Source organism: Pipistrellus kuhlii, unplaced genomic scaffold, assembly GCF_014108245.1.
Source record: "Pipistrellus kuhlii isolate mPipKuh1 unplaced genomic scaffold, mPipKuh1.p scaffold_m20_p_4, whole genome shotgun sequence".
Taxonomy (NCBI): Eukaryota; Metazoa; Chordata; class Mammalia; order Chiroptera; family Vespertilionidae; genus Pipistrellus; species Pipistrellus kuhlii.
The window spans coordinates 60,921,526-60,935,335 of record NW_023425540.1 but is presented as its reverse complement, the minus strand read 5'-3'; the positions used below and the strand labels follow the sequence as shown (position 1 = coordinate 60,935,335).

At 38.4% G+C, this 13,810-nt stretch overlaps 1 protein-coding gene across 3 annotated transcripts in view; it reads right to left on the bottom strand.

Annotated features, from left to right (window-relative positions):
• The window catches only part of COMMD10 (COMM domain containing 10), a 108,142-nt gene extending 95,239 nt beyond the window's left edge, over nucleotides 1-12,903 (bottom strand). For all 3 annotated transcript variants that reach the window (XM_036410286.2, XM_036410287.2, XM_036410288.2), the window contains exons 1-5: nucleotides 12,760-12,903; nucleotides 11,172-11,262; nucleotides 9,308-9,418; nucleotides 6,068-6,223; nucleotides 383-493 (exon numbers count right to left, since the gene is read on the bottom strand). In XM_036410286.2, the coding sequence (XP_036266179.1) occupies nucleotides 383-493; nucleotides 6,068-6,223; nucleotides 9,308-9,418; nucleotides 11,172-11,262; nucleotides 12,760-12,800 (510 nt within the window). In that variant the 5' untranslated portion in view covers nucleotides 12,801-12,903. The remainder of the gene's footprint in view (nucleotides 1-382; nucleotides 494-6,067; nucleotides 6,224-9,307; nucleotides 9,419-11,171; nucleotides 11,263-12,759) is intronic.
• Between the last annotated feature and the right edge of the window lie 907 nt (nucleotides 12,904-13,810).

The following is a 13,810-nucleotide window of genomic DNA, read 5'->3' as shown; positions in this document are numbered from 1 at the left end:
AACAACAATATTCCCTCTGTCATATGTATTCAGCCTAAACCTCAAAACACCCAGGAATATCCACAAATACCCAAGATGTTAAAATTATAATTTTAAATGGCTACTACCAATTTTTTTCCACTGCAGATTTTAAGACATTAAGAAATGTTCTTGCAAGAAAGGCACCTTACAAGATAAACTATTTCTTCAAATAAATAACAAAGTGATATGTGTAAATATGATATCAAAACCTGTCACAAATAAGGATCAGATGACTTGTTAAAACTTGTTTAATTTTCATTGAATTGTGTTTAAATTTTCAACCCAGAGAACAAAAACCGTGCTAAAGTACAAGCCCTAGTTTAAAAAAAAAAAATCATTTCAGTGTGCTACCATTTCTTACCTTTGAATCTTCATTGCTCACTCCTAGCTGTAATACAGCTTGAGGAGATTTTAGTTTTGCTTGAGCAGAGTGAGCCATCTGAAGGTTAAGCTGCCATCCAACTGTCTCTAGCTATAAAAGAGAAGTGAAGATTAGATTCAGATGATACAGAAGGAAAAAAAACACACAACTTTAAGCAAATCTCCACTTAGCAGGAATGAATACAGATAGCCTGGACTTCATGGAAAGTCAGCTCCAGAGCGCCTTTAACCTGCATACTCTGCAAATTCTTCCTTCGGGCTCATTATATTGGCCTCATGCCATGCCTGTCAAATTCAACAGTAAAACTGGTCTTTAAATACAATCTGTTCTAAAAATAAAAATTCCAAGATTAGCAATAAAGCACCCTAAGAGAGTAAATGATTTTTAAATAGTGCATTACTATTTTAAAATAGTATATTTCAAAGCCAATGATTTTTAAGTAGTTATGAATTTTAACTAATAAATAGTATATGCTGGTCATAATCACTTAAATGACCTTCCTTTATCTTTCAAAACTCCTTGTATTAGGTAGAACACAAGGAAGAGGGTTTCTCCTTAATTTAGAGGGAAACTGAAGTACCCAGATGGTAAGAAGTTCACACATTTAGACACAGTTAGTGAGACTGGAATAGAGCCAGGCAAAGAATTGCTATCTACTAGTGAGCAGGTGTTTCCCAATAGATTATCATGCTTTCTAAAGTACTCTAACTTAGCATGGTTCCCAGTTATGACACAAACTAATTAGAATATTTCCTTTGAATTTATTAATTAGCACAACAGCAAAAGTTAATCAAGTAAGGCAAACATAGTAAAGACAGGTTAAAGCAGCACAAATGTGGCTTTATTGAACTTGACAGATTATTGGTTTCTCCAACCTCAGAACTATGAGTATAAAATTTCCAGTAAAACTCAAGTACCATTATTTAGGGAAGTATTATAAAATGCAATTGTCACATGCCTCTGACAACCTGACTCCAATTCAGTCAACTACCTTAGCTGCATTGGTAAGAATGGCAGCCTCAGAAGAATTTTTACCTAACTGGAATACTAATTGCTAACTTGAAAGCCTGTTCAACAGTTAGAATCACAGCAGTGACTCAAAGCCAAATTGGAAAGAGAGCAATGAAAGTATTATCTATTCGAGAGAGGATGTGATGTGAAAATAAAGATACAGTTCTGTTCTCTCTGGCACTGAACCTTTTAGAAGTTATGGGAAAGATGTTGCAGAAACACAATCCATAATGCCACAAGTAAAATATCAATTTAATAGTGCATGTTAAATAAGGATCCTTAATGCATTGAACTTTAACACTGATTACTGTCTCTAATACCAGCCCACCACTGTTTTCAATAGTTACATACAACAGAGCCTACAATAAAACAGGAGAAAAAACACGACATAACCACTCTCATATATACAGTACAAGCATATATACGTGTCATCTTCTAGGAATTCTTATGAACCTAGAAGACACTGCTTTGGTCTAATTTAACTGACTCTATCCCTGTCACGTAAGCACTTAAGATAAATGACAAAGATAAATATTGCTTTAAGTGAACAGCATACCCCACTGTGGTCAGATTTTGCATAAATTAATATGTGCTTAGTCACTGCATAGAGGTATATGGGGGAATTAAAAAGAACTTAAAGCTTATACTTTGGTTCATGCTTAAGCTGCACTCATAAGCTACCTAACCCTGGTTAAATCACAATCTTATAAACTCTCTATTTACTCATATGAAATAGAAAATTTTCAAAAAGAATAGGCACTTTATATATAAACTAAAGGCCTGGTGCACAAATTCATGTACGGGTGGGGTCCCTTGGCCTGGCCAGTGATGGGGGCCTATCGGGACTATCTTGCCCAGTCCGGGAGGAGGGACCACGGGAGGTTGGGCCAGCCAGAGTGGAGGGACCACTGGAGTCTGGCTGGCCAGCCAGGGGGAGGAACTGCAAGAGGTTGGCCGCCACAGAAGGTTGGCTGTGGAAGCACACTGACCACAGGGAGCAGCTCCTGCATTGAGCATCTGCCCCCTGGTGGTCAGTGCATATCATAGTTACCAGCCAGTAAACTGGTCATTTGGTCAACCGTTCATAACGGTCACTTAGGCTTTCACATATATGTAGATTGAATTGAATTGAAATGAGTCAAAGAACACTCACAAGAAAAGGTAATTTTTTAAAAGTCATGACTGAAAAGAGTTTTGTGGATTGACTTTCTTTAATTTTATAGCCTTTCTATTGAGTTTTATGATTTAAAAAATAATTGTCCCAAGATCACATGAAAGATTCATTTGAAAAGAAAAATAACACTGCTAAGCTCAAATGTAGGTATATGCATATATACAGACCCACACAAAAATTTACAGAAAATGACCAGTATTCAGAAACCTTAAGTGAAGAAATATAGAAAGAATAACTAGAGTTATGAAAGAACACTTTACGGTTATACAGAACAGTAAGAAAAACAAAACAAACTCTTTTCAGTGAAAGTAGGAGACAAAATCAATAAGAGACCTATTCTTTTTTTTTAAAATATTTTTTTTATTGAGTTTTTACAGAGAGGAAGGGAGAGAGATAGAGAGCTAGAAACGTCGATGAGAGAGAAACACAGACCAGCTGCCTCCTGCACACCCCCCACCGGGGATGTGCCCGCAACCAAGGTACATGCCCTTGACCGAAATCGAACCTGGGACCTTTCAGTCCGCAGACCGACGCTCTACCACTGAGCCAAACTGGTTTCGGCAAGAGAGCTATTCTTATTATCACCATTTAACAGATTAATAAGGTAAAATATAAAAACTTAGTGAATTGGCCCAGCCAGTGTGGCTCAGTGCTGAGCATCAACCTATGAACCAGGAAGTCACGGTTCGATTCCCAATCAGGGCACATTCCAGGGTTGCAGGCTTAATCTCCAGCGTAGGGCATGCAGGAGGCAGCTGATCAATGATTTTCTCTCATATTGATGTTTTTCTCTCTCTCTCCCTCTCCCTTCCTTTCTGAAATCAATAGATAGATAGATAGATAGATAGATAGATTTTTTTTTTAAATTAGTGGATTAGAGTACAGAATACAGGGTATCCCCCCCAAAATGTATACACACTTTAATTCTTAATTCCAATGGGTTAAATCTGAAAAGAAACATTGGAATTAATAACTATTCAAAGTGTGCCTACACATATGAAAACATGCTCAAAATCACTAATCATCTGAGAGATGTAAATCAAAACAACAATGAGATACATCTCACACCTGTCAGAATGGCGATCATCAACAAATCAACAACGACAAGTGCTGGCGAGGATGTGGAGAAAAGGAACCCTAGTGCACTGCTGGTGGGAATGCAGATTGGTGCAGCCACTGTGGAGAACAGTATGGAGTTTCCTCAAAAAACTAAAAATGGAACTCCCATTCGACTCAGTGATCCCACTTCTAGGAATGTATCCCAAGAAACTAGAAACACCAATTAGAAGGGATATAGGCACCCCTATGTTCATAGCAGCACAATTTACAATTGCTAAGATTTGGAAACAGCCTAAGTGCCCATCAGCAGATGAGTGAATTAAAAAACTGTGTTATATCTATACAATGGAATACTATACTGTGGTAAAAAAAAAAAAAAAACAGACAGTTTTTACCATTATGCTAAGTGAAAGAAGCCAGTCAGAGAAAGAAAATATCACATGATCTCACTCATTTATGGAATATAATGAACAACATAAACTGATGAACAAAAACAGATCCAGAGACATAGAAACATTGATCATACCATCAAACCTCAGAAGGAAAGTAGGAAAATGTGGGCGTTAGGGGAAGAGATCAACCAAAGGACTTGTATGAATGCATATAAGCCTAACCAATGGACATAGACTCCAGGGGGGTGAGGGCATGAGTGGGAGAGATGGGGAGAGGGAGCAGTAATGGGAGTATAAGGACACATATGTAACACCTTAATCAATAAAGAAATTTTTAAAAAATGAAAACAAGACAACATAATATCAGGTACTGTATCAACTAAAAAGTAAATAGAAACATTTCATATCATTGTTACTCAGGAAAACTAATCAAAATCCTATAGCTACCAAAAAAAAAAAAAAATGAAGTATGCCTACATATTTTGGGGACACTCTATATATGGAAGTTCCTTATATTATTATTGCAACGTTTCTCTAATTTTGAAATTATATCAAAATCAAAAAAGTTTTTAAGAAACTGATCCAAGTAAGAATCAGCAAAGGATACTAAATATAAGTGGTGAAGGTTTGATGTGGAATGCAGAGTCACAAGGTATCTACCCACAAAGGTTTCTTAGTTATAAAAGAAAAAGTAAGGATGCAATGGGAAAAACAAATAGCATCTTCACCAAAAGATCAAAATTAAGATCACCAAAAAGTGGCAAATGAGTACGTCACAATGCAAAATTTAGAGGTTGTGGAAACAAGAAGTAGCAAATGCGACTAAACGCAGCAGCCAGAAAGGAGAAAAACCATTAAGAGTATGAACCTAACTTTTTTAGATGCTGGGGACATCAAAATCAATAAACTTATCATCTCTGACCCAAAAGCTCCAAGTCTAGTAATGAAGACAAAACATGTATAAAACAATTGTGATATAATATATAAAAAAATGAGGAGACATATACCATGTTCATGAATTTAAAGTCTCAGTATTGTTAAGATGTCAATTCTTTCAAAAGTGACTTACAGATTTAGGGCAATCCAATTAAATTCCCAGCAGGCACTTTTTATAGAAACTGATAAGCTGGTTCTGTAATTTAAATGGAAATGCAAATGACCTAGAAAAGCCAAAGCAATTTTTTTTTTTTTTAAGTTGGAGAAGCTACACTACACTCTAAGATTTATTATAAAACTACAGCAATAAAGACAATGTGGCACTGGCGACAGGATAGACATTTATACCCATCAATTGATTCCTGGTGAAGATGCCAAGGAAAATGATGCTGGAGCTAGCTACTAGCATCTAGTAACTAGATGCTTACATGGAAACAAAATGAATAGCAACCCTACCTAACACCAAACAAAAATGAACTCAAAATGGACATAGACTAAATGTTGGTACTAAAATCTTCAAACTTCTAGAAGAAAACACAAAAGACAATTTTTGTGGTCTTGAGATAAGTATTAGCTAGAACACATGTGTCAAACACAAGGCCCTCGGGCCAAATCCATCCCGCCAGGCCTTGCAATGTGGCCCGCACCGCGCTGTCATCACTGCACTCCGCTGCGTTTCCATCACAATGACAGTTTATGACTGTTCAGTAAACCATTCGGCCCGCGATTTAGGCTGGATTTTAGATTTTGGCCCCTTCTCTGATTGAGTTCAACACCCCTAAGCTAGAATATTAAAATAATAAACTATAAAAAATGTATAAATTGGATGTCATCAAAATTAAAAATTCTGTTCTTCAAAAATCACTACTAAAAAAAGAAGAGGTAAGCCAGTGAATGATAAAATATTCACAATACTTATACCTGACAAAGAACTTATATCTAAGCTATATAAAGAGTGCTTATAACTCAATAAGAAGACAAAGAAATATACACAAAAAATGGGAAAGCATTTGAACAGATAAAAAAGCTCTTGAGTATAAAAATCTATGCCATATATTACTAAAAATATCTTTGGTGTAACATAACCTATACCTTATGGGGAGCGAGAATCCTCTGCCTGAATTTTTCGACTGTTTCTTGACCCATGGAAGACCAAGTACTGACAAATGCTTCTGCTTTGTCTTGTGCAAGATGAATGTTCTCTAACTGCTGCTGCAAAGCTGCAGGCTTCACATTGTGATATACTGCCTATTAAAGAGAAAATAAATTACATATATCTCTAATATTCATACAGAGATCTTGATCTATAATCAAATACAAAATTAATAATTTAAAGTAAAGGAAAAGAATATTTTATATTTCTATTACAGATTTTTTTTTTTAAATTTTACAAACAATATACCATTACAAGGTCTGAAAGATTTAAGATTAAATGCTTAAATTATTCAGGCTAAACTTTTTCAATTTTGCCTGAGGTTTAAGTATTCCATTTAATGGGAAAACTTCTTTGCCTTAATTAATGGTGCCCTAATTATTCATTTCTGGGTTCTCCCACTATCCCATCATGGTGCAAGCAGGGAATGGCCAGGCAGTTCAGGTTCTCAAAGGCTCTCGGCTCCCCACCCAATTGCCATGATGCCCAAGAGGAAGATCAGCTCCACTGAGGATGAAGCAAAGGAGGAACCCAAGAGGAGATCAGTGAGGTTGTCAGCTAAACTTGCTCTGTAAAAGTGGAAATAAAGCCAAAAATGGCAACAGGAAAGAATAAATATGCAGACAAAAAAAAATGCAAATGAAAGGGAAAAGGAAAGCAAAGGGGAAACAGATCAAAAGGCTGACCAGGAACCTAAATAAGAACTACCGGTGGAAATGGAGAAACTAAAAATAAGGAGAGCCCTAGTCAGTTTGGCTCAGTGGATAGAAAGTCAGCCAGCAAACTGAAGGGTCCCAGATTCTATTCTGATCAAGGGCACATACCTTGGCTGCAGGCTCCATTTCTGGCTCTGGTTGGGGCAAGTGCCAGGAAGCAACCAATTGATGTGTCTTTCTCACAACGATGTTTCTCTCTCTCTTCTCTTCCCTCTCCATTCTACTCTCTCTAAAATCCAATGGAAAAATATCCTCGGGTGAGGATTAACAACAACAAAAAAAAGTAAAAATTAGGACAGACCAGATTCAAATGAAGCAGGAGAAAAAGAAGCCAAGTCTAATTAATATCGTATATCATGTCTTATCAGTGGTATTGATCTCCCTTTTTGTACAATCCAGAGAGTAATTTTACCAACTATTTTGTAAATGCCCATTTCTTAGTAGCTTTAGAAACATTTCTTAAAATGAGGGAATTCAACCACATCCCGTTTTTTTAAATGTAAGTAATTTTTAAAAAAATATATTTTATTGATTTTCTACAGAGAGGAAGGGAGAGGGACAAAGAGCTAGAAACAACGATGAGAAAGAAACATTGACCAGCTGCCCCCTGCACACACCCCCACCGGGGATGTGCCTGCAACCATGGTACATGACCCTTAACAGGAATCGAATCTGGGACCCTTCAGTCTACAAACCAACACTCTATCCACTGAACCAAACCGGCTTAAGTGTAAGTGATTTTTTAAGAGGTGAAATCATTTGCTGATTGCTTGTTTTTTGATACAACCAAAACATAGTGGTATATTAAACATGAGAGGCTTTGATTATCTTGGGTGTCAACATTTCATAGATGTGGGTAGTTTTTCTATTCTTTGATACAAAGCATATTAAAGTGGCAATTTGAAGTTAGTCATACATTTACTATGTCCTGAACATTTTAAATTACTTTTATTCTCATTGTCATTTCTGGTAAAATTGTTTCCTAAAGAAAAACACTTCTTGATCTTGGCTCTCCCTGTCAGAATTTTGTGCGCTCTGGAACATCTTTGGTGTGGAAGTCCAGTTTTCTTAGTAAGTGTGTTAACGCGCCATGAAAGATTGAAAATTTGATTCTGCAGCATGGGACTTTGATGTATCAACATTTGAAGATATTGGTTCTTAATATTCTATTAAGGAAAATTAGCCTCCAAATTTTAAGCTTGGAAGTCACTGGAATAACTGTTTAGAAAATAATCACAATTACATGACTTTAGGTTTTTGGTATATATGTTAAGAATTCTGTACAAACTGAAATGTTTGTGTACTTCTCCTCAAAACAGCTAATTAAATCTCAATTATGAAAGGAAAAAATTCATTTTCTTATTTCACCTAATTATTTCAAAGAATTGTACAATGGTTTTGTTTCCCAACTAACAAAAATTTCTAAGAAGCACTTTCTCTAAACTGCCCTCCCTCTCCCAACTTCCTAGATAATATATAATAAAATATTGTAAAAATTTTAACAGTGATATCTGTCCTATTACTTACATTATTCTGGAACAACTTTCTCATAAGCCCCCTGATGCTCTGTCTTACTTGATTATCTTTTTCATCTACTGAAGGCTCACCAAGGATAGTCATCGTTATGATCTGTAATTTGTATAAAGCTGTATGTGTAGATGCCTGGCAGCTTGTCCTTTTAATAGTATCTGTTACTAGAATGTTCATGAGGCTACAGTACTATTTAAAATTTAATTCCATAACATTCTGTTTAATCAATCAACAGGAATTTATAGAGGATCTACGGTAAGCCTAGGAATGTGCTAGGTTTATATAAGATGCACACACAAGATCTTGGCCTCCCACAAATTTAAAACTTAGTGAAGAGGATATCACTGACACCCATGAAATAATGAAAGACTAACAAAGTGGTCTACTATGATAAGCTAAAGATAAAAGGAACCCAAATAAGAGGAAGGGTGCAAGTATAAGGGGTCAAGGCTACAATGAAATGAGATGTGAGAAGATATACAGGCAGAAGGGCAGCTCAGTAGGAAGAAATAATATGACTAAAAGTCCTTTAACAAATACTTCTTTTCTAAATATTTTATTTACCATCTTAGTCAAAGAAATTCCCCAAAATCATTTATTAAAATTTTTAAATGAAGTGTGTTAATTTTTCCAAATTATTATAACAAGTAACAATGAATTAAAATCTTTTATAACTGTCTCAAGTCAATAAAGTCTTGATTCATATTGTCAAATACTTACACTACTCAACATTAAGACTGTTTTTGCAAAATGCAATACCCTGTGGGGGGGAAAAATCATACATTCAAATGTTGTTGTTTTTTTACTACATTGAAATTCTTAATTAAAATATATTCACAGCTTCCCTTTGCACACTTAAGGAAAAAAATGTTACACCTATCATAGCAATACAAACATGTACCAGACACCAATGATTAGGAACAATAAAAATACCTGTTCTAAAATGAATGATATTGTTTCAAGAACTAAGTGAAGATCTTTTTTCTCTAGAGAAAATGCAGCTTGAAGTTTTTCTTCCTCTTCTTCACTGAAACTGTTCTCAGCCTACAATACAAAAAGCAATCTACTAGCACATATTCAGGTATTCAAAACTCAGATCCTCAAAGGAAGATCCATTCGGTCAGATAAGGAGTGAGAAATTAAAAGAGTAAATCCATGGTAAAATAAACAAACAAACACAAAAACTTGTGTGTTTGAAAGTTCAGTATCTCAAAATCAACACAGTTCAATATCTGAATCTTGCTATGAGTCTCTGCCTTAAAAGCTTAGGGATTATGCACAACCACAAGTTCTAGTGCTCTAGTGTGACTGGAGCACTTCCAAAGTGGGGAGAATTCAGGTTGTGGCCATAATATATTATTATAATATAATGTTAAGGATTTTGAACTTTTTCCCATAGGACAATGGAAAAATCACTGATGGTTTTGATATAATCAATTCTTTTTTAGGAAAAGAAATATTTGGAGAGATAAATGAAAAACAATATGAAAGACTAGAGGGAAACACTAGAGGTCTCAAGATAGAAGTTTGAAGGTAATCATTGCATTCATAGAAGAGATAAGAATCTGAACTAGGACTATATGAAGAACTTGGATTTGAGACAGTTCAGAGGAAGGAAGGGCTTTGGGGCTGGCTCCTGGCTGGTGAAAGGGTAGGGGGGAGAGAAGGAATGAGTCTAAGTTCTTATTTAACAGGAATGCCTGGTAACAGGCAGAACAGTTAGTGTACTCCATAAACATGTGATGGATGGAATTAAATGTTTTATAACGTGATAAAAAAAAGTTAACTTAGATTGGTGAGCAAGCAGTAAAATACTAAACATCAATATGTCAAAAATATCACATCCTTGGGGGGGAAAAAAAGTGAATGATTTAAATGAAAGATTAAATATATAATTTGATAGCAATGCCACAGAATTATTTTTAAAAGGAAGAATTAAGTCATAAAATTGGAATTTTCCCAATGCATATTCCACAGAACCCTGGTCTCAAAATATATGCCATCATAAAACAGTTCCAAGGCCAAAAACATTTGGAAAATTATGCACAGCTTTAAATATTTACTATAAACGCTACTATATATTCTGAAAAGTTCCATAATAAAAAAAGTTCCATAATTAACATTAATGAAGTCAGAGCTTCCAAAACTTTTGGTCATGGAACATTATCAAATTTTCATGAACAGACTGTTGAACCTCAGAGGGAAGACAAGGGAGGTTGGGTGAGAAGAGATCAACCAATGAATGTGTATGCATATATGCTTAACCAGTGGACACAGACAATAGGGTGGTGGGGGCTTGGTGGAGAGGAGGGGGGCAGAGGGGGGACAGGAGCTGGCTGGAAGAGGTTAATGGGGGGGAAAGGAAGTTCTATGTAATACTTTCAACAATAAAGATTTTTTTAAAATATATTTTATTGATTTTTTTTTTTACAGAGAGGAAGAAAGAGGGATAGAGAGCTAGAAACATCGATGAGAGAGAAAACATTGATCAGCTGTCTCCTGCACACCTCCTACTGGGGATGTGCCCGCAACCAAGGTACATGCCCTTGACCTGAATCGAACCTGGGACCCCTGAGTCCACAGGCCGATGCTCTATCAATGAGCCAAACCGGTTTGGGCTCAACATTAAAGATTTTTAAAAAGAAAATGTTAACCAGGAAAATATTTTTCTAGAGACCTGGTGTTCTCAAAGACACACTTCGAAACATTATCCTTCACAAAAAGTTCTTTAAGTAGAAACAGTTTCAGTGGAATCACGACAAAGTATTTTAAGTTATAGGAATGCAAACATACAAACCTTCAGGTGAAGTTTTTGAAGAATTCGGGTGAGCAATCGTGGAAATCTTCCTATATCTATTGCATTTATCAGCGACACTGCTTTTTTCATGCTAAATAAATTAGTAAAACAAAGTTTTTAAGTGAGCTTTCCAAGTGGAATTGTACTTGTTATAAGTACAGTTGTCTATAACTGCAGTTGTCTGTAAATTTTCATTTCAACAACTCTAATTGCTATAAGGTAAGTCTGAGTGAAACAAACAAAAAAAAACCTAGATGATGGCCAACAAAAATGACAGGGCATTACCAAACACCCCCCTCCCCTCACAGTCCTCCCCCCCACACACATCCATTCAACTATTGTTGAAAAGGTCTATTTGGCAAGTTTTCGCCTTCTTTTGGGCAAGGCAAACTACGAGGAAAGTTTGTGCCCTGTGGGGAATGGCATTAATGTAGAAGTACAGTATCCACTTAACCCAAAAAGGCAATTCCAAAATGAAAAGAGTGGAAGGAAGGGGCTAATACACCATAAATATAAAGAATAGGATGCTGTGTGGTAGATATTAAAAAAAAAAAAAAAAATACTACATACAAAAATCATTCGGGGGGGTCACTAAGTACACAGTTGTTTTAAAACCCTGCTTCAACAGTAATAAAGGCCAAAAAGTCAGTTCGGCTCAGTGGATAGAGCATCGGCCTGTGGACTGAAGAGTCCCGGGTTCGTTCAGGTCAAGGGCATGTACCTTGGTTGCGGGCACATCCCCAGTAGGAGGTGTGCAGGATGTTTTTCTCTCATTGATGTTTTTAACTATCTATACCCCTTCCTCTCTGTAAAAAAATATCATAAAATATATTTTTTAAAATAGTAATAAAGAACTTTAAGTGATGTGATAAAAAAAACAACCCTGTCGCACCGTGTTACTGTGGTTGACAGACGTGGTGTCATGTTAACCAGACGTTGGTGTCAGGCAAGTTCCTGGCTCTCAGAATTCAAAGACTCCAGGAAGAAGGAAAAGCTTTTAAATGGCAACGACTGTGTTCTTTCACATTCCTGCCCAATTCGGGCACAAAGAAGTTATTTTCCACCTGCGGCGACTTGCCTATGTATTTCAGCACTTCTCCCACATCCACACACCGCCACTGCACTAGGACTTAATGACTTCTCGTTGCATGAAGTCATTCTCACCTAACTATATTACCACCATGGACAGCCGAGCTCACCGACCATAAACAGAAATTAACTAAAAAGAAATCAATGAAAGCCACAGCCACGTTCCCACATCCTGACTGCTAAGCTGAGCAGCCCTGACCCGGTCCGGGTCTAACCAGCCGGGTGGGGGGATGCTGACACGGGTGAGGCTCGCAGACCCCCCGGCTCCGGCGGGCGCCTCTCTCGGGGTCCGGAAGAGCACGGGGCGGAGCGGACCTGCCCCGGCTTCTGCACGGGACTCCCCCACGGAAATGACCCACCGGAGGCGAGGCGCCCGCCGTGCCGGGCCGCCCGCGGGACCGCCCCGCGCCCCCGCCCCGGCCGGCCCCGCGGGCACCGAGGCGACAGACGCAGGACGACCACCCTGGCCGCCGCCGCCAGTGCCGGGCCGGGCGGCTACCTGGGGCTCTCCCGCAGGATCAGCGCCGCGGACGCCGCCATCCTCCAGGCTCCCTCGCCCGCCGCTCGCTGTCAGCTGCTCGCGGCCCAGCCAATGGCGACGCGCGGACGGGAACCCGGAAGGGCCATGCCGCGCCGCCCTCGGGCTCCGGCAGCCGCGTCCCGTCCTGCGGTCCCGAGAGCCAGGGAGGTGCCACTGTCCTCCCTGCCTCTCCAACTTGTTCGGAGTTAGGGCTGTACCCGAACACATCTATTTATATTCGTATATGTACTATTTATATATACCTGCATATGGATGTGTGTGGGTTTTTTCTGTTTTTTTATTATTATTATTGATTATGGTATCACATAATTGTCCTCATCCCCCAATCTGATCCCAAACTTCTCCCTATATATGACCTCCCCCCGTTGTCCATGGCCACTGGCCAGGCCCATATGCATGCACACAAGTCCTTTGGTTGATCTCTTCCCCTTTGTGTTTTTATGTGTCCTGTATGTCGTATGTTTGTATAAGCATATGCATTAGGCGTGTGTACATATGCATGTTACCTATGCTCTCTGCAGGGCGCCACGTGATGCTGCGCAGTAGTGCCTTTGGTCGCTCAGCAGGAATCCCAGGCGCTGTACTGGGCTCTTGGGATACAAAAGAAGAAATGTCTGCCCTCTTGCTCTCCCCGCAGTACAAATGGATGGGTATTTGTTGCTCCCTCTTTGGGGTCCCACACTGAATTAGGGACTGCATAGTGGGAGCGATGCAACGCTGCAGAAAATGCTATGAAGGATCTCACCAGAGAGTAAGTAGGGCAACAACGCGTGTTCACAAATACCTTGGTTTATCTCAGAAAAACGTGTACTGCAAGAAGGGGATTCAAAGGTGCGAACAGTGATGAGGCATCGGAGGTAGGATCAGGAAAGATTCCCAGGGCAGGTGACATGAAGAAGCCTGGAATGATGGGCTGTGGCAGGTGCACTTGATCTGGTGAAAATGTTTACAAGCAAAGGAATTCTTGTGATGAGAGCTGGGTTTGGGGATGGGGAGGGATTGCTTTAAA